The 22,299-nt window shown below is 39.7% G+C and overlaps 1 protein-coding gene across 4 annotated transcripts in view; it reads left to right on the forward strand.

Annotated features, from left to right (window-relative positions):
• The window catches only part of LOC111862657 (zinc finger protein 76), a 47,836-nt gene that overhangs the window by 4,847 nt on the left and 20,690 nt on the right, over positions 1–22,299 (forward strand). For all 4 annotated transcript variants that reach the window (XM_023848191.2, XM_023848193.2, XM_023848190.2 and 1 more), the window contains exons 2-6: positions 2,193–2,298; positions 4,892–5,119; positions 8,032–8,175; positions 13,240–13,487; positions 20,515–20,716. In XM_023848191.2, the coding sequence (XP_023703959.1) occupies positions 2,232–2,298; positions 4,892–5,119; positions 8,032–8,175; positions 13,240–13,487; positions 20,515–20,716 (889 nt within the window). In that variant the 5' untranslated portion in view covers positions 2,193–2,231. The remainder of the gene's footprint in view (positions 1–2,192; positions 2,299–4,891; positions 5,120–8,031; positions 8,176–13,239; positions 13,488–20,514; positions 20,717–22,299) is intronic.

Genomic DNA, 22,299 nt, shown 5'->3' on the forward strand with positions numbered 1-22,299 from the left:
AACAACATGTTTATGAAACAACAACAACACTCCTAGATAAAAATTGAAGTTGGATGAGGTCGTAGTGCACAAAACTGTTACCAGGGACTGCAAGAAGCATATGGTGATGCTGCTTTGCAATATCGCACAGTGGCACAATGGGTGAAATTGTTCTGTGAAGGGAGGGATGCCATTCAGGACAGCTGTCGTTTAGGACGACCCCTTGTTGACAACCACACAATTCAGCATCTTGCTTCTTTGCTGGATATCGATTGTCAATGGGCTGCGTGTGAGTTAGCTGCTGAGGTAGGCATATGTCACAAAACCATGCTCCACATTCTGCACGATATTCTTGGATACTGCAAAATTGCAGCGCGTTGGGTATCCCGTACAATGTCCGAGGTGCAGCAATGGTAACGTTATGCAATTGCACAGGACGTGTTTGACCGGTACCAGAGGGAAGGTGACAACTTCCTTGGAAGGATTGTCACACTGGACGAAACTTGGGCTCGCTCATACGAACTGCACTTGAAGCGACGATCAAATGAGTGGAAGCATCCTGGCTCTCCTCGTCCAAAGAAGATTCTCCCTACACAGAGCGATGTGAAGATGATGTTCATTATGGCATATGACATTGATGGAGTGATACTGCACCACACTGTACCTCAATGACAGACAGTAAATGCTGCCTACTACTGCAGTTTCTTGCATAATCATCTTCGTCCAGCACTCAGGAGAAAGCAAGGACCCTTAGTGACAATGCAAGGGCTCATACTGCTGACGCTGTCAAGGATCTCCTTCGCCGCTGGTGATGGGAGATACTGCAACATCTGCCATTTGTTTTTTATTATTGCTAGTGGGGTGGGACTAAGTCCTTTGTACTGCGGCCACTTCTGGTCTATTGTACCAGCCCCAGATGATAGGCGAGGGTGATTGTGGAGCAATTGGTGGAATGAAGATTGGCAGGAGAAACCAAAGTACTCAGCAAAAATCTGCCCCAGTGCCACTTTGTCCACCACAAATCCCACTTGACCAGACCCAGGATTGAACCTGGGTCGCTGCGGTGGGAAGCCAGCAACTAACCGCTTGAGCTATGTTGCCACCTTTATTTGACCTATGTAATAGCTAAAATTTGAAAGAAGGAACAATATTCAAATTGATAAAGTTTACCCATGTAATTAAAAAAGGAATTAGATTGAAATCACGTTGAAAAATATCTCCTGCAATACCTGTGTATCACTTAATAACCATGGGTAAAAGTAAAAGTAAAGCTATCCCTGTAACAGGCTGTGAAGGCCCATAGGGTTGTGAGACGTTAAGGGTCCCACATTACCTTGACAGTCGGCTTAAAGATGGCGGTAAGGTTGTCAGCCTTACACGCCGGCCGCGCTTCACTCCCCAGGAAAATTATTTAATTAATTCCTGGTACTCATTTCTGTTAGAGGCTGAGTAAACCCCAGGGCCTGGTGTGGCCAGAAGGATTAGGTAAATTGAAAAAATCTAATGAGCTCAGATTACATGATGTAGAATGGTGTATTGATTAATGAATGATGAATTGGAATGGGTGTAGGAGGAAGCAGTTTCCCATTTTTCAAGGTGCTGTCATGGCATTTGCATGTAAGGACTCAAGAAACGCACACGTCCTCAGTCAGAATAGTTAATATGTGGGGGTGAGATGTGAGTCAGGTACATTCTGATTACAAGTCAGGACCAATGTTGGCTAGAGTATGGTGTAAGTCTCATGTCTTTTGGTGTTCTGCGCTCAGTCTGTTGTAGGAAAAGAAAATTATGTTGCTATATATGAATAGCAAACCTATACAGTGTATGGTGACTGAAGAGGGTGGTGTAGTAGTAACTCCAGACTTTTATTCAGGGGGCACTGTGTTAAAATATCAATTAGGGCAGTGGCTGTTCTAAGTAAGGTTTCTTGTGGTTTTCCTCAGTCCCTCCAGAAAATGCTGGGATTGTAGCCTGATTAGGCTATGACTAGTTCCAAATTCTCTGCACTTCATAATTCACTGTTCAGTCTATCATATGATGCTATACAGTCATAGCACTGACAGTGCTGGAGTGACCAATAAAAAAAAATGTGATAACTTTTGAGTCATCAGCTATAATTTTTAAGTGCCCAAGTAAAAAGTTGAATAGTAGTGTTTTGATTATTTACCTCTGTTGAGGTGTAACTAAATTCCAATGTTGTTTTGTTTTGGCAGTTAAAATATGAAGCTTTCAACTGAGTCGTGGGCCAAGTGATGGCAGCACTTCCCAGTGTGGAGGAGAACAGTGCTCTGCTTCATGATTCTGATAGCTCTGATGTTGGTAAGATGCAGACTGTGTTATCCAATAAATGAAGTTCTAATTCATATTCTAATGAATATTTTTACAAGAATTAGCTTAATAATAGAACAAAGATACTTAGGTAATTTATTTTAGATATTGCATGTAATTTATAGTTTAGCTTTTGTTGCCTTATTATACTCATCCACTGTTTTGTCATATTTAAAGGATTTATTATGTTATTTTTCTATGGTTTTTTATATTATTAGTCATTTGATGTGATGTTTAATCTCATATATTTTTTTATAAAACTGACTTGTCCAATTGTACATAATGTAACAGTTATGGATGTTAAATAAATCAATCAATCAATCATTCATTCATTCATTTCATTTGACATTCACAATTGCTACAACAGAAACACTTGAACAAGCCACATCATTTAATACATCATTTTTGAAATCCTTTTGCCCAGTGCTTAAAGGATTAGAATTTGTCAACAGTAAATATCACGCTTTATGTGGTTAACCTATAATTAAAATATAACACACACTATCAGACCAGATAAATAATAAAATTAGATTCAATTGTGTACTGCACATCTTCAAATAGTTGTTTTGTTATTGTTACAATTTCCATGGTAGCAGCCTGTTAGAATTTTAGCTTATTTCTATTGAAGCCATAATATCTAAGGACACATTTAATAGATTAAAGTACAATACTTGAAATTTGAAATGTTTAATAATATCTGTTGTTTTACATAATTTAAAAATTAAAAAGTAAGCATTGTTAAAAGTTGAGCTGCCTTGTCAAAATCATTCATTCATATTTACAACAAAATTTTAAAACTTCATACCCAGAATATCGGGTGAGTCAATATACAAATCCTAGATAATAAAACATACATACAGTACTTAGTAGCAGGGAATAGTATATTCTAACTCTCAGTATATTGATAAACCTCATTCATGGAGTAAAAGAATGGTGGCACAGAAATCCATTTAAAGTGGATTTAAAACCCTTCTCATCATTCACCAATCTTTTTATTGGATGAGGTAAATGATTAAAAATTCTTATAGCTTTGTCAAATTTGGCCAGATTCACCGCAGGTAGGTGCACGTTCTTACATGACCTAGTTTTATGATCATGTAATTCACTCTTGTTCTCAAATAAGTTTTTATTATTAACCACAAATAAAAGTAGTGCATATGTATATATTGGGAATACAATGTCATTAGTTTCATCTTCTTAAAAGTCTCCCTACAGGAGTCTCTTGGCCTCATATTCATTATGACTCTGATAATTCTCTTTTGCATTACGAATACATTTTGCGCTAAGCTAGCACTGCCACAGAAGATTATTGTCACTAATACTGGAATGAACATGGGCAAAGTAGATTAACCTTAGCGTTTCTGTTATTACTGTATGCTTTATAATGTGATAAACAGAATGTTTCAGATAAAGCTAGTGATGTTCTGTGTTGAGTACTCAAAATTGTTATATGAAATGAGTTCAGAGAGTGCAGTCTAAATAGGTAATTAGATTAAGTTAAGGAGTATGGGATGGGCAAGGCATGTAGCATGTAGAGGAGTGAAAAAAAAGGGGGGGGCGGTCATACAGGATTTTGGTATGAGAACTTTAAAATGAACCTTATGGAAATAGGAGGGGCACATGGGCTGGATTTGTCTATCTCTGGATGGAGACCAATGGCAGCCTGTTGTGACCACAGTAATGAACTTTCAGGTTCCATAAAGTGCTGGAAATTTCTTGTGTGGTAGGGCTTCTCAGGAAGGACTTAGGTCAGTGTGGTCGGTCGGTCATCATGTGAACATCTTCATGCTTCTGGTATTTCCTGTCTCTTAAGTATTCTTTCTCCTCTTAAACATCTTGAAAATGTTTTTCTTAGGTTGAGAGATGAAATTTCTTTATTTTATTCTGTCACTGTAATAGGTAGTATGAACACATCATACACTCATTGTTACTTATAATGAGCTAAATATGTGATGATGGCTTCATGCGCTGACACATGTATGGTGTGTCCATACTACCTATTGTGATGATGGAATAAAATAAATTTCACACATGCAATGTGACTCTTAAGATATAATATTTCTGACACAGGTGAAGTTTCACAGTCATACAAAATAACAGTAAAATTGCAGTTTTGTACTCTTAAACTTTTTTATATAGAGGAGACAGGAAGGTAAAAGATTTTGGACTGAATGCTAACAAGCATTCCACAGATTTAATCTTCTCTGTGTTTTTTCATGAATGAAATTCATATTTGCTGCTGTTGTCCCAAAAAGTTTGAATTTGCCACATTTTTAAGGCTTTCTTCCCTATCTTTATGTCATGGTATTATCCTACAGTCTGCTATGTGATGTGAGCATATGTTTATTTCCAGACCAATATTCTTACTAGGGTATAACAGAGCTTCTGTGTATTGTTTTGCAATGTGTTTTTGTTTGCACATCCATAATATTACCCAAAGAACTGTCACACCACATGGATGGTATGTAAAGATGTCTGAGGGTCTCATGTTGCAACGTATACTGCCCGAAGCATGAGATGTAAGGTAAGTGTGATGGAGACTTGCTGCGCACACTTTCACTTGACATCGTTGTGTTTATTTAAGTTGCCTCTAAGAGTACTGAGCAACTGGAACCACTGGACTGTTTGACGGAGTCCCTCACTATGCTCGTGTCAGCAGCAAAGGAAGGGGAACAACTACAAGATGGCGAGAGCCTCATTGTGAGTGCCACAGACAACGGCTTGACTTTTGACAGCACTGCCATGCTGACAGCTGTTACCTTGGCTGATGGCACCCAGGCCTTTGTGGCACAGGACCTCAAGCTGGACACAGGTATTGGATGTTTGTTTTGTTTGAGGTTTCTAAATATATGAAAGGTACCAACAGCTCATTGTTTTATTAATGGGTTTCACTTGTGATCTACACAGGTCCCTCCTTAGTCATGTGTATCTTTGTATAACAAAGATGATGGAAGAAACAATTCAATCTACTGCAGTACATTCAGAATTACTGGGTTTGTGGACTTTGTCCGTCTTCCAGTATTCTAAAATCTGTAGATCACAACGTTTTGGAAACTGGATCTGTTTGTGTGCTCGAGTGACAGGGGGAACATCTGTGTTGAGTTCCTTAGAAAGAGCTAACTTTAATCATTGTACAGCCCCTGTCATTATAACTACAGCTCTGTATAAATACCTGAGATTAGGCTTTGTTGAAGGGAGGTAAGAGGAAAATGTGCAGTAAAAATTTTGATAGAGCATGCACAGACCTGAAACTAAGATAGAAAGGGAGGTGAACATATTATTCAACATACCTAGTCAGCAGACTGAGTCCATGAAAACCGGTGCATAGGATTAGATGGAGAATCATTGAAAGCATTTTGAGCCTACTGCTAGCACTATCAGTGGAATAAAAACTGAACACTAAGGGTGAAATGTCCAAAAACCCAGTAATTCTGAGTGTTTTACGCATTTGTTAGAACCCTTTAAAATCTGCTATGGTACATGGTCAGGGAGGTTGTGGTGGGGCATGATGTTTCTGTTATGTGTGCTCACTGTGTCAATTGCCACCTTTCCCACTGCAGCATCTGTCAGAGTGAAGCTTACTGGCCCACGTGAATACTTCTCTGAATTAAATGTATCTGCACAGAACACAGGGCCACTTCCCATGCTCAGGGCACACCGAACACCAACTTGTGGATCATAGACTGGAACTTGATGTGTAAGATGCAGATTTTGTGTAATTTTGTGTAACTGTCATTTACTAGGTGGTTCAAATATGACCGGGACTGATTTTTTTGTAAACAAGCTGCACCGCGCAGCAGCTGTGCAACCTTGAGAGATTGTAGCCACAACCTCCACTCTCCCTCCTGTTAGGGTTAGAACCTGTTCAGTGCTCTGTGGGAGTTGCTAGAGGGATGAGCGTACAGAAGGTATCACGGAGCGTGGAACAACGCATTGTGATCAAATTCCTTGTTGGAGAAAACGTCCTGTCCGCTGAAATTCACCACAGACTCCAACAACAGTATGGGGAAGAGTGTCCCTCATGGACCGGTGTGTTTGAGTGGTGTAAGTGCTTCAGAGAGGGCAGAGAGCGCGTGGAGAATGAATGACATGATCGTCACCTGCGAACATTCGTCACTGAGCCAAACATTGATTGTGCAGACACGCTTATTCGTGAGAATAGGTGCATCACTATCAAGGAACTTGGAGTAATGCTGTCCATCAGTGTTGGTATTGTAGAAGACATGAAATACCATCTGCACTATCGCAAAGTGAATGCACAGTGGGTACCACGCACTTTGACGGACATGAACAATATGGTGTGCATGCAAGCTGCCAGTTGTCTCCTACAGCAGTTTCAAGATGAAGGTGATACATTTTTTAAGTCTGTAGTGACCACCGATGAAACGTGGGTGCACTACTTCATTCCCGAGTGCCAGCAGTCATCATGCGAGTGGCGGCATACCAGTTCTCCCAAACCCAAGAGAGCGCGGAGGAGCTGTTCGGCAGGAAAGGTGATGGCAACGTTCTTCTGGGCCTAGCAGGGGGTTATCCATGTAGACTTTCTGACAGATGCCAGAACAGTCAACACAGCTTATTACTCAGACCTCCTGGCAACAGACGTGAAGGAAAAGATCTGATCCAAGCGGAAGAGAGGTGGAAAGTGGGTAGCCTTCCTTCAAGACAATGCATGCCCCCATATGGCCAAAACAACAATGGAAACCCCCTGGAAATTGAAATGGAACCTTCTGACACAACCACCATACAGTCCCGATTTGGCACCAAGTGATTTCTACCTGTTCGGAAGGCTCAAATCAGACTTGCAAGGCATGCAGTTTGTGGACGACACCATCATCCAGAATGTTCTGGAGTGGATACGCCGCGAACCACAAGACTTTTTTGAAAGGGGCATCAGGATGCTTCCAGAATTTTGGAAAAAATGTGTTGACTCCGGAGGGGAGTACGTTGAAGACTGACATGTGCAAGTAACTGTTTGGCAATTTTAGTTTAAAAAAATAATCAATCCCGGTCATATTTCAACCACCTTGTAATTTGTGCGTTCATGTGTCCGTGCAAATATAAGTCTCATGAAAAACAAATTTTGTCTTTGGTTGAAGTTCTCCGTCATGAACTGACTGAAGATTCCAGTTCCTAGATTACTGAACTAGCTTCCCTATATGCAAGGTATATATCTCATGTAATTTAGAGGCTCTAAATTTCACTGTGAAAACCTTTGTTTTGTTCATGCAGATAGAATATTTGCCAAGCCTAAGACCTTGAGTCACATAACTGGATATAATGGGAGGCACAGAGGACTGTGTTGCATTTGGAGAAAGTTTAAAGTGTTCTTGCAGAAATTATATTTATGCTTTTTACTGCAATACTTGTCCTTTAGAAAATACTGTGTAACTGGATGCTTTCCATTGGAACAGACTTCATCTCGCGAGGAGACAACCAAGAGCATGGAGTTCAGACTTTCATTGACAAATGAGAACTGATTTCACGAAGGTGTCCTGTTAATGTAGGAGTGAGAACTGAGCATCTGAACTGTCAGAAGGACTAAGGATGGTTAAAGTTCACAGTTAACAAATGTATTGTTATGTAACATTAATTTTTATTGATATTGCAAAGTAGAGGGATGCTGGTTTACATTTGAACCATTTAGTCATGGTTCTTGATTAAGTCACATTAATATTTGTTTCTTTTGTGAGTAGTATATCTTGTGTGAAAATGTTGTGTATCCAGATGGGTTGGAGACAGCAGAGGCACTGCAGTTGGAAGATGGGAGCACCTTGCTGATCCAGGAGATTCCAAAGTTCCTGGATGGACATACAATTCAGCTGGAAGATGGCAGCACTGCCATCGTGCATCCCAACATTAAAGCTGGAGGTAATATAAAATGAAATAATTTTGCCATTTATGACCTCAGAATTTTCTAACCTTACTGAATATCACAAAATATAAATTTCTTTCCAGTAAAACGTTACTAATCCAGACTATATGGGGGATGGGTGGCCTGGATTAGTGAAGTGGTAATAAAAGAATTTTAATAAACAGAATGTGCTACTAAAATTCCTTCAGCAGGCAAAGATCATGAAAGAGGAAGAGGCCTAAAGAAGCAATTAACTGTCGGCTAGCTTTGCTGCAGCATCCAAGCTCAGATTCACCAGCTTATGAGGTTTCCAGACTAACAGGGTATGAATTAGTGAAGTTTTGTTTGTGTATAATGTTGAATTATAATCCATGATCTATTTTGTATTTCAGTAATACAAGTCTTGACTCAATTGTTCAGATATACAAATGTGTAACATCTTATCTAACAGCATTTGTATGTAGAGTTCCACTTAAAGGTCTGGCACAAATGTGACAGTGACTGCCACATATGAAAACATTGACAAAATTCCACTTTAACTGGAGTCCAGAAGATCTTGCTTTCCAAACTTTCCTACATATCATACTTCCTTGCTTGCTTCCCTTCAGTGCTCAGACTAACATGGAGCAACAGAAGGGAGGGATATAATGCTAAGACAACTTGGTACAATCCAATGAGCATGTGATGATCAAATAACTGTTGCATCATACAGAATTGATCATTGTTCATTCTTCGTTAATAAATACACTTCTGTGATACAGATGCTAATCTATAAAATTTAGCGCTGTTCTGTGAGCTAATGCAGTCAGTGATACACTCTGTGATCAATATCATCAGCACCCTAGTGCTATTTGTGATTTTGTTACTCTTTAATTACGTTTTGGAAAAATTTCATGTGCAGACATGAATTTGTTGATAAGATACGTTTGTAGAATATGAGGTTGTCACGGTGGTGGTTATGAAGATTTCTGTCTCCTGGGTTATAACTCCATGTAGTTCATTGAAAGTCAGCTGGTGTGTCAAATGAACATGTTGCCTTGGGTCACAGGCTAAGCCAAGCAAGAAATGTAGGTAAGAAGGAGAGCTTGTCACTTGACTCTTGGTGGACTACACTGTGTCATATCATAAAAGATAAAACTTTCAGATCCGTATTTGATTATAATTACATGTTACATACATGTTATTGGTTAATGGGATTAACCCTTCACCACCAGCGGGCATTTAAATTCATACTCAACTTCTATGCTGGAGGATATTTAAATATTTAAATCAGAAGGTGCAACATTTCACTTAAAGTGTAATAAATTGGATAAACTGGAGTTCTGTTTTTCTAATTTTCACACTACGATCAGAAATGTATATAGAATCGGTGTATTGATCCACACTGCTTTAAAATTATTTTTGGCACACTAAGCATATAAAATTGTGAATGATAGTATCATAATACCTTAGAAGTTCAGCTGGGTGTGTTAGTCGTGAAAACATTCCACACAGAGTCCCACGTCACACGTGTGCCACCACTAAACGGTGTTTGACACACAGCACGCCATTTCTGTGGTTTTAATTTCTTTGCAGTTGGTAGAATCTTGCTTATAAAATTTCTTCCTCTTAGACAGGGCACTGTTTTGTCAGATGAATGTCGACCCGGCACTTTGTGTTCTACAGCATTAGCATATTTCACAGAGAGTCCCTCAATTAACTGAATTCTGATTGACAACTGATTTATCCTTTTCCTTGTGTTATTCCTACATACAAGGTGGTTCAAATATGACCGGGACTGATTTTTTTTTTAAACCCATAATTGCCAAACACTTACTTGCACATGTCAGTCTTCAACATACTCCCCTCCCGAGTCAACACATTTTTTCCAACGTTCTGGTAGCATCGTGATGCCCTTTTGAAAAAAGGCTTGTGGTATCCACTCCCAAATAGTCTGGATGACGGTGTTTTTGTCCACAAACTGCATGCCTTGCAAGTCTGATTTGAGCCTTCTGAACAGGTAGAAATCACTTGGGGCCAAATTGGGACTCTATGGCAGATGTGTCAGAATGTTCCGTTGTTGTTTTGGCCGTATGGGGCATTGTCTTGAAGGAAGGCTACCCACTTTCCACCTCTCTTCTGCTTGGATCAGATCTTTTCCTTCACGTCTGTTGCCAGGAGGTCTGAGTAATAAGCTGTGTTGACTGTTCTGGCATCTGTCAGAAAGTCTACATGGATAACCCCCTGCTAGGCCCAGAAGAACGTTGCCATCACCTTTCCTGCCGAACAGCTCCTCCGCGCTCTCTTGGGTTTGGGAGAACTGGTATGCCGCCACTCGCATGATGACTGCTGGCACTCGGGAATGAAGTAGTGCACCCACGTTTCATCGGTGGTCACTACAGACTTAAAAAATGTATCACCTTCATCTTGAAACTGCTGTAGGAGACAACTGGCAGCTTGCATGCACACCATATTGTTCATGTCCGTCAAAGTGCGTGGTACCCACTGTGCATTCACTTTGCGATAGTGCAGATGGTATTTCATGTCTTCTACAATACCAACACTGATGGACAGCATTACTCCAAGTTCCTTGATAGTGATGCACCTATTCTCACGAATAAGCGTGTCTGCACAATCAATGTTTGGCTCAGTGACGAATGTTCGCAGGTGACGATCATGTCATTCATTCTCCACGCGCTCTCTGCCCTCTCTGAAGCACTTACACCACTCAAACACACCGGTCCATGAGGGACACTCTTCCCCATACTGTTGTTGGAGTCTGGTGAATTTCAGCGGACAGAACGTTTTCTCCAACGAGAAATTTGATCACAATGCGTTGTTCCACGCTCTGTGGTACATTCTGTACGCTCATCCCTCTAGCAACTCCCCAGAGAGCACTGAACAGGTTCTAACCCTTACAGGAGGGAGGGTGGAGGTTGTGGCTTCACTATCTCAAGGCCACACAGCTGCTGTGCAGTGCAGCTTGTTTACACACAAATCAGTCCCAGTCATATTTGAACCACCTTGTATTATCATCCCATTCAGAAATTTTCTTTTTGTCTCTTATAGTTTTGCATATTCTCCCAACGGATGTTTGTGCTATTCTCGATTCTGTCATTTGCCAAGAATCAAGAAAAGCACAAACATCCATTTTCAATGTCTAATTCTGAATCTGATAAAACTTTATTCTGATTCGGTTTGAAGTAAATATATTCTCCACTGGTCATGACACAACACAGCTGGCCACTTCATTCCTTGCGGCTGGCCTTGGCTCACCAGACTGCATGATGGTATTTATAGAACAAAGGGGAATTACAGTAGTACCATTCATATACTGAACTGTTTACCATTTGCTACAGTGGTAGTCATAACACACTTCTTAGAGTCAAAATTGCGTCTCAAAGTCATAGTTTCTCCATGTGTCTTCTCGTAGTTACAAATACCAGTGTGGAAGCAGCAGAGTTCAGAATATGCCTCAAGAGAATTGACATTTCATTTGATCAGGATAGAGGATAGTACACAGTATCGATCTGACATATTTAGTTCATAAGAATTCCCCTAGGCAGAGGTAGTTTTGTGTGGTAACAGGCATACCAAGTGTTGAAATTAAAAACTTTTTCAAAGAATTCAAATATGTTACAATTCCCGCAGGAAGTTCAAAGTGGGACAATGAATATACGGAATGATAGCCTGAAATTTCCTCTTTAATTTCATACCAAAAGAATTACTTTACATGAAAAACAGTGGTTAAAATAGAGCTGAAACTTAGAGCTGCAATATGCGTGCAGGGTACAGAGCCTGGTGGCATGTGACAGAAACTGCTAGTGTGCGGTGCACCTAGCCCAGAACTGAAGGGTCAAAAATGCAGTTAGCTACAGAGGTAATGTAGCATTAATAAGAATGGCAGAAAGGAAGCCTTGCAGTCTGAATCATAAAACTATTAAACTTTATTTTTCATTTAACTAAGAAATATTGCATGTAAGAGTGGCTGTTTACTGTCTGCAAAGCCTGGCTCCTTGTTTCCTGTTGTGTAGTAAGATTCATTGTCACTGGTAATATATGTGTGACTTGTTGCACTTTTGGATCCACTCTTGTGAGCCCTTTTGAAAGTGCACACAGTGTTTGGTGTTGAAGGATTTACTGGGGCCAGGGGGATTCAAAGTGTTGTGTAAAATTAACTGTCTTTCACTTGTATCACACATGCAAGCCAACCTTTGCTGTTATACTTACAGATTACAAATCCTCTAATGTAAGTACAGTGTGTGTGTGGTGTTGAAAGTGCTTTCGTCTGAACATGGTTTTATGAGGCAGGAATGACACTGTTTTTTGAGTGCCTGAAAATATTCAAGCTTTTGTGAATCTCTATTCAAAACATCTTTGTTTCTTTGCTGCAGTCTTCATTACTCAGAGGTGACTGAGGGAAGGTTCACAGCAGCTGATATGTAATGTCTTAATAGCATGGTCCCTTCATTAGTGTTTTGCAGAGTTGCCTTTCTTGCTAGCCTTTTCATTGTTTGCCCAGTCCCCATCACATGCTGAGTGACATTGCGAAGGACTGCCATGCAGCATCCATATTGAAATCATCTTCATGTAACAAAGGTTGGTGACGTTTTTCTTGTTTTTATGCTGTAAGACAGCTAGGCAAACACATTCCCATGGCAACAGATACACATGCAACAGTGGAAGAATTGTTGGATGTGTTCTTTTCTTTGCACTATGTGTCATATCCAAGGAAAGTAGGTGATTAATTCTTCCCAGAACTTCTTGTTTGTGTTTGAGTATGTAAATGTTTTCTTTTATGTTCCTATTTGTGCTTTATTGATGTGGTCAGTTTTGTCCATTGTTATCTTCCATTCTACCATATTGATGTGTATTCCAAAGGCGATACTCCTAATGAGCTCTTTGTGTCTGATATTCAGTGATCTGTCAGTTTGTATGGTATATGATCTCTTGAGGTCCATGCTGGTCGTCCAAGATTTCACCAATAAATCTCATTTATTAAGGCACAGTTTCTTGCAGGTGCTAGCTTAAGCAGCAGATTGTAAGTTTATATGAAGAGAGATATCATAAGCAGTGACAGGTAGAGTATGTGGTTGTTGCAGACAGCTGCCAGCCAGTAGAGCTCGAAGACGGTTCCACAGCATACATTGCGTTAAGTGGATCAGTGCTGAATGCTTTGAGTCTAGAGGGATTGGCTGCATTGGGAGGCGAGAGCCTTAAAGTGTCTGGCCATGTTAATGGTGGAGTAGAAGATGAGGAGGGTGAACTTTTTGTGCGGGATCGTGCGAAAAGCTTCATGTGCCCTCATGAAGGTTGTGGAAAATTGTACACTACTCTGCATCATCTCAAGGTAAAGCTATGTAGTCAGATACTGGCTGATATTAATGATATGATGACAGTACACTTAGAATCTTAGAAGGAATCCTGGTTTTTTTAGGTGTTTCCTAGATCTTTCATTCTTTCTTTATTTCTTTAGTGTTGAGAATGTTTAAAACTCTCTTCAAATGGTATGGATTCAAGCCTAGATGTTTCTAAATTAAGCTTCTGACTTGCGGTAGCATAGTTGGTTGAGGCATTATGCTACAAGCTGGAAGGTTGCGGGATCGAATCCTGATGAGGTGGATTTTTTTCAGTTGACCAAATCCTTCCAGCTGCACTTTGGCCCTGGGGTCGAGAAATGAGTACCAGGATTATTCCTGGAGGTAAAGGGTGGATGGTGCGTAAGGCTGACAGCTTCACCGCCATCTGTTAGCCGATTGTCTAGAAATGTGGGAGCCTCAACATCTCACATCCATATGGGCCTTCATGGACTGTTACAGGGATACCTTTAATTTTTTTACTCATTGGAGTTTGTGCAAGCTTTTTCTTTAAGATTTACAGTGATTAGAAAGGGTTAGGTCTTTATGTTTGAAGGTAGTGGCCGTTTACATGAGTACCAGCCACATTATCAGAGTCAAAAACCTGTGTGGACCGCAAGCCACATGATGACTGTATGATGGATAATTGTTGAATAAGCGTTTAATTTATGTTTCCATCTAAGTATTGATGTCACAATTAAGACGAGAGGCATTATTGGATGTTCCATTTTCGATGTGGCAGCTAGAAGAATGTGGATGTAAAGCTGGTACTGCTTCTTGACATACAGGCTTATCTGAGGAGCAACAACCTGCAAATCCATTTCCAAATTTACTGTTGACAACCATCATCTTTGAAGAAAGCTGTCCACAAGGATATAGGATTCTGTAAATTCTTGCCATCTCATGACTGTATTGTTTGTCTGATAGAGCACTCTCAGACTCGTTTATTCTGCCAGACATTTCATTGGCCAGATTTGCTTTAAGCAGGTTGATATTCAGTTCAGACATTGTGTTATTATCAGTGCAGCCAAGTCTCACACATTCCGTTGTGGTCATGAAGCTGAGAACTTGCTCTCCATTCAGATTCTAAAACAACTTCATTTCTGACTTTAAATCATTCTCAGACATGTGTTCCAGTCATACTCATTTATTTAAGTCACACTTCTACATATGTTTAAATCATAGTCATGCATGTGTTCAAGTCATGCACACACATGTGTTTAACCCTTTCCAGCTCCCGGATTACTTTTTGACAGTATTTAAAAAAGCAGATAAATACAGCACTACTGAATGGCAAACAGGTTTCATGGGAAAGTTACTGAAAAATGTTGGAAGTGTTGGATAGGTTTTGGGGGAGGGGGGGTTCAGTTTTGATGTGGTTCCATTTGATAGCATTGTGATATTTTTAAATAATCTAAAGTGTAGGATGTCACTGTCAAGGGATGCACTGATTTATACTAACAGATATCACAGAATTTATAAACGAGTTATCTCAGAAACTAAATAAAGTGCTTCAAACCCAACTAAAATTATGTGGCAATTAATTAATAGAAAAGTGGTAAATTCAGGGAAATCATATCAGAATATTTTTTTTTTTTTCTTTGGTGCTACAGCTCCAATTTGGGCCTAGGCCTACCTCCATGAAACTCTCCATTTCACTTCAGTTTACTAGATCTTAGACATTTGGTAGGGCTCCTTGGGTGGGTGATCAGCTCGTCTCAAGGCTTCTACCTGTACACAAACACAGAAAAACGCACACCAAACATCCATGCCCTGAGTGAGATTTGAACCCATGATCCCGGCTTCCGAGCGAGTGAAGACAGTGCATGCTTTAGACCGCTCGGCTACCGTGACTGGCCATCAGGATATTTTGTTACAAAATAATTAAAAAAAAAAAGCTCACCCTCAGAAGGTGGCAGACACATTAAATTCTTATTTTATTGATAAGGTAGAAGAACTAGTGGAGCAGAATAGGAGTAAAGATCATGGTAGATCATTACAGAAAGTAGTGGACTGCAATCCAAACTGTATGTATTTTTTCTGATTTCTGAAGAAGAAATAATTACAGTGGTATCCAAATTAAAAGGCAATGCTTCTGCAGGATTTGATGAAATCCCTGATTTTCTAGTAAAAGCATATATCACATGTATAAAAAACACTTATTTTATATTTAATGAATCCATAAATCAGGATGTATTTCCAGATTTATTGAAATTTGCAAAAATTAGGCCTGTTTATAAAAAGGGTACTAGACATGAAATTAGTAATTACAGACCTATATCTGTTATATCTATATTCTAAAAAATGTTTGAAAAAATAGTTTATAACAGATTGGTATCTTTTATTATTAAATTTAACATTTTAACAGAAAATCAATATGGGTTCCTGAAAAATAAGTCTGTGGGAACATCCCACATTATCACGCATTTCTGCAACGCTCGCTCTTCACATCACTTTTCACCATCACGCGCGCTAACCAATCAGATTGCTTCAAACGATCGCATTTATACTACGCTCGGCGATAGTCCGCGTCTACACCATTACGCGCGCTAGCCAATCAATTCTTGCTCCTCACTTTCGAGTTTGGCTCCGCCCCACCGACCAGTGTATAAAAGAGCAGAGTTATCCAGTTTAATTCAGTTCATCAGACAGCAAGCAACTTCAGCCAGCAGGCTTCGTCGCCAGCGCTCGGTCTTCGGAGGCATCGGCAGGCTGCGCCGGGCACGGCTGCCTCGGCCCTCCAGCGCTCTCACACCCGACTCACTGGGGCACAGCGCCTGGACTCGCCGGTGGTCGTGTTACGGTCCGACCCACTGGGCTTCTGGCGTAGCCACTGCCTCATGGCTCCTGCGACCGCGCTCGACTAGCCTTTCCACTAGCCTTTTCACCAGCCATTCACCGTAACTAGCCTTTCCCCTTACCGGCGCGCGCCGCGCTACCTCACCGGTCAATCATCTCAGCAACCACGGTCCTTTTCAGGGCCAACAAATTGTTCCGAAGAAGTGGGTTGTCATAGGAGTAATGACAAGAGCCCCACAAGTCCATCATATCTGCATTTCAGTCTTTTATTGGGAATGTACAGGAAGCACTGGACAGGCGGTCATTTGCAGCTGGTAATTTTTTGATCTCACAAAAGTGTACGATATTGATCATGATATATACTTATTGAAAAATTACATGTTTATGGAATAAGAGGAAAAATTAATGTTCAGTTAAAATCCTGTCTCACACTGCCTTCTCAATACGTAGAAATACCCTCTAATGACAGTAAGTATTCTCTGTATAGGTGCAATTCTACACTGAGGAATTTAAAACTTGGAATACCTAAGGGGTCTGCTTTGGGCCTGCTCCTCTTTTTATTATTTATATAATGATCTACCCCATCATATATCAAATGAAGAAGCAGTTCTTTTTGCAGATGGTATGAATATACTGGTAATAGATAAGAATAGAATTACTCTCCAAAAAAGAAATAAAAAAAGAGTGATGATCCAGCTAGAATCTTGGTTTAAAAAAAATAACCTGGTTATAAATACTGATAAGGCCAAAGCAATGGTATTCCAATTAAATGAACTATGACATGTGTGCTCCAGTTATATATAAAAATATAAAAATTAATTATACAACACAGTTCAGATTTTTAGGTATCAATATAACACATAATCTAAAATGGAGCTCACATATTCAGTCCTCGTGTCAAAACTGAATAAGGAATGTTACATTATTAAATTCTTTTAAAGATATCATGAGTTTATATATACTCATGAATATATACTTTGCCAGATTTCAGCCCTTAGTAGTTAGTTAGTTATTGGAGAGGGTGGGTTTCCCCATGCACTTAGACCTGCATTGGTCCATTGTGCTTCCCTCTATGATTTCTACCAGTCTCTATATCCTGCCGGTACTGGTCCTTTTCATCATCAGTCCTGCCCAGCCAGCGAGACCGGCTCTACTAGCTGAGAGGTATCTATAATGCTTCCCCCATCTACCAGAGGTATTAGAGACTGCTGTTGGGCGGGAAATGTCCATAATTTGGCTCAGTGACCTCCTTTGGAGATATAAGGTTCTTTTACGTGCCGTAAAGCTATGACATGGGACCCACGGCTTAAAGTCCCTCCTGGAGGACTTGTTCCCTAAATTTTTCCGCCCTTAAAAATTCGACGACCTCCGCCGGGTATTTGAACCCGCATACTACGAGTCATGAGGTGGGGATGTTACCTCTAGACTACGGAGGCCGCTTCAGCCCTTAGTAAGTTATGGTTTGATTTTTTGGGGTGGTGAAAGCAAAACTAGCAAAGCACTGACAATACAAAAAAGGATACTTCGTTTATTTTGAATTGTTTTGAATTGTCTCATTCTGGTCTGCTGCACTGTTAAGTTATAAAGTTAATAGAATTTTCCATCCAGTGCGGCAATAGAGGTCACATCACTTTTATTATTCTTGCCTTACATGTTTCGGTTTAATTAAAACCATCATCAGAGGCACTTTTCATATGACAGGAGACACTGTTAACCTTTAAGAGCCGAGCGATGCCATATGGCGTCATGAAAACAAAGTCAAGGGGACGAATGACGCCATATGTCGTTGCGCAGTCCACGCGTGCGGCCGGATTTTTAAAATCTAATTTTAAGTTATAAATTCTTTTTCTACTTACATGATTTTTGGTCACCAGCTTTATAAGTTGTCTCTCTTCCCACCTGCGTCGTCTAACGGAATGTTGGCTTTGTGTGGAAATCTTGGAAACATCCGGAAATGCAGAGTCCCACATCACCCTTCACATACTTTATCCGGACGGTTCTTCATTTCCCACGTGAAGAGCAAACTCGACACCTCAATTTCGAAGTAGAGAAAGTCGGCCAGTGCTGTTGTTTGGCCTTCTCTATTCGAAATGACCCCGATGAAATGGCAGGGGTTTGACCCCTGGGCCGTTGAGGGCGAAGTGGACCCCTTCCAGCATGTTCTGCACAAGAGCGAGACGAAATTCTCTGTGTGACAACAGGATATAACTCTTCAGAGCCAGGAGATGGAAAAATAGTTTATTTGTCCATTTCCAGGTTCGACGACAGATGCTATAACTGTTTGCCACAGTTTGCCCACAGCTCCACCTGAATAATTATTCACACTCCTCTTGCCATGCTGGTGTGGTGGTCCCCAGGTTGCCGACGAAGATGATGGTTCTTCATCGACTTCAATTTCTGATTCACTTTCTTCCTCGCAACTCTCAGAGTCATCGGTACAACAGTCTGAATCGGTGTCATTTGTAAGCTGATTCTCAATTTCAGTATCCTCCAAATACGAGGCCATGGTGGACAGCTAAACACAACGCTAGCCTTGAACGTTCTGACACTGCTCGGCTATATTTCAAAACAGACTACTTCTTGTTTGTCTATACGAGATAATACACAGTCAGTGTTTCTGCGAACGATTAGACATCGCCCACACTCGTGCTTACCGAAAGGAACCTACGAACTGGAGAATGAGGAACGCAAGCGTAAACTTCTCCTCCTGTTGCCACTAAGCCATAGTTAGAAAATGATGTCAGCAGCAGGCATTCAGACTGCAGAAACGTCTTGTGCAGGAACTGTATGCATTTTTGTGCACAGACATTCGAAATTGAGGGAAAAATTATTTTTGGCATCAGTGTAAAAATTTTAAGAGATTTTAAAATCGATAAATTACAATAACTGATTCTATATTCTTTCTAGATAAAAGCAGCGTTTATTTCGTTCGTTTATCACAAAAATTGTAGAAATCACAGCATTTTGAGTAACATGATTACAATTTTTATTACTCTACAATGACGGGCATTTAAATTAAATCCGTCCCGCTGCCACTACTGGAATTTAAATGGCCGTCTCTTAAAGGTTAATTATGCTGGTTTGATGTTCACTTTCAGTTGTGTTATTCACAAATGTATGTTTCGTATTATTGTCACAGGTTTTAGTTATGACGGCACTCGTATAAAAACATAAACATGTAGAATAATTGAGTATGCCAATAGGCTATACACAGCACAGGAATTATCACTTTTCCCACAGTAGATTCCTTATGTTTGGATTAGATCACTATTAAACTATTTAAAATTTAATTCAAATTGTCGTAAGTCGTTGTTGGTTATCAATTCTTCCTGTGGATGGAAGTAGTCATTCTTGGTGGTGTGTGGGCTTATATGCGTTATGATGTTACGTGTGCGCTGTGTCATTCGTACTGAGTACTACTTCATTTAATGAAAGATGTAAATAGCAGAACATCATGCAGACCTATTTTTAAAGAATTAAAAATTTTAACTGTTACCTCTTTCTGTATCTTTGAGGTGTTGTGTTATTTCGGAGATATAATTTACACTCTACGAGAATATGAATGTAATATTAGAAGGAAAGATGATTTTATATGCCAGTAGTAAGCATAGCAAAACCTTTTTTTTGGTTGCATGCAGTATCTGAATGTGATGGGTGATTGACATGGTCATATGTTGGACTGTTGAATTACTGTAATACTCTTAAAATTCTTGACAAACTCATAAGGTTGGCTTGCATTTCGATTTACATATGTATGTAATCTGATTATTTATCTGGTTTGATAGTCCGTATTATATTTTAATTATAGGTTAACCATGTCAAGAGTGATTATTGTTGACAAATTCTAATCCTTTAGGCATTTGGGCAAAAGGATTTCAAGAATGATGTAATTGATGATGTGTCTTGTTCAAGTGTTACTCTTATAGCAATTGTGAATGTCAAATAAAATGAATGAATGAATGTATATAAGTAGAAGTCTGAAAATTGTTTTAAGAGAAACACACTTTAACATTATTTACAATAAGCATTGATTACAAGAAATTAACCTTAGTAGATGACAACAGGTAGGTCTCTTAAAAGTGGGAGGTTGTCTGTGAGAAACTGCAGTTTGCCTCATTAGAAGACAATAGGAAGGGAAGTGGGGAAGCGGGGAAGCACCAAGTATGAACTGAGCAATACTGATAATCTTACCCTGTTCTTTCCTGTTGCTTCATTTTCAAGGTTCATGAACGTGCCCACACAGGTGATCGTCCGTTCCGTTGTACAGAATCTGGCTGTGACAAAGCATTTGCGACAGGTTATGGTCGGAAGGCCCATGTTCGTACTCATACTGGGGAGAAGCCCTATAAGTGCCCTGAGGAAACGTGTGGCAAGAGCTTTAAGACATCAGGTGACCTCCAGAAGCATGTTCGCACACATACAGGTACATGCATTATGTGGATGGGAACCTGAATTTTACTTCACACCTTTCTTTATTTCTGTGGTCTGAATGTGAGAAGGCAGGCAGGAACTTCTTGTCAGTAAATCCATTTCTTGAAACCTAAATTGGAGGAATTGTGTTATGTTGTTAAGTAAACTTGTGACACCAGTGTAGCATTTATCATGAGCAGTTGAGTGAGTTATGGGTCCTTTGGATCTTGTTATTTTTGACAGCTGGCTAAGTTGTTTCTTGGAGCATTTGAAAACGTTTTTGATCATTATTTCTAACAAGGGGTGTGTGTGCGTGTCTGCATCCGTGGCCTTGCACCAGAGATTTCAATTAAGATACTTCTCTGGTGCAAGGCCTCATATGTGGAATTTCAGTAATTGAATATTTTCTTAGCTCTCACAGATGGTTTATGCTGTGTTTGATTTATGTACCCCTTCTTGAAACTGGCATAGGTGTCTGGAGATAGGGACTAGCTCTATTGATTGGGCCCAAATGAAAGGTTTTATCTGAAGACAGAGACAGAATCCAGTCTCCGAACCACTGTGTTTTGAAAAATAAACAGGATGGTTGTTAGATAGAGACAAGCCGATGGATATTGTCCAGAGATATATTATTTGTACCAATGTACCATCGTCACAAACTTTTAGATCTTATATGTTGTTTAGGATCACACAGGCCCACCAGCCAAGCATAGAGCATAAAGCATGTGTACTGGCCTCAAGGGTGACCAGTTGAGCATGCTGTAACACAGAGATTGTTGTTGATGGGCTTTGTTCATCACTCTTGACTCTCTTTCCTAAATCTCCCAAGATAGCCTAGCAGTGGACAAAAAAGGCTGTGTCTTCATCAGCAAATGTTACATTGATTTTACACAACTAGAAGATTAAAAGAGTGAACTGGAGATGCGAATCATCACAACACAGTTGCAGGCCAGTCCACCCCATCTTCCTACTTTCGGCCTTTCATTATGTTGCTTACACGAACAGCATGTTTACGAAAGTGAAAGCCAGTGGATGAGGGGAAGCTGTTGTACAAATTGTTTTTTGTCATCAAAGTATGTCACATATGGCCAAGTGTAACACTTCCATAGTCAGGTTCAAAATGATGGTAAATGATGCAGAAAGTGATTGAAGATGTGCTATTTCCTGACACAATTTGTCTTTTTATCATTATTATGCAGCTGTAATTGTCATATTGAATTGAATTGAATTTATTTACATTCTATAAATCCTAAGCAGTACCTTTGGATATAGAACAAGTCAAAAGGTTACATACATAAGTACAGGCAATTTTAGCTTAAAAATTAATATAACTTAATTTTACATCATTCTCTATTTACGTTGAAGTATTCATATAAAGAGTAGAAGGAATGAGCATGCAGATAATTCTTTAACGCTGATTTAAACTTTTTAGTATCATTGTCCAAGTTTTTAATACTTTGTGGCAGATTGTTGAACACTTTTATGCCAGTAAAGTAGACTCCTTTTTGATATACTGATAAAGTTGATGAGGGTAGGTGGAAGTTATATTTTTGTCTAGTATTCATGTTATAGACATCAGAATTTAATTTGAATTTA

Source organism: Cryptotermes secundus, unplaced genomic scaffold (genome assembly GCF_002891405.2).
Source record: "Cryptotermes secundus unplaced genomic scaffold, Csec_1.0 scaffold5, whole genome shotgun sequence".
Taxonomy (NCBI): Eukaryota; Metazoa; Arthropoda; class Insecta; order Blattodea; family Kalotermitidae; genus Cryptotermes; species Cryptotermes secundus.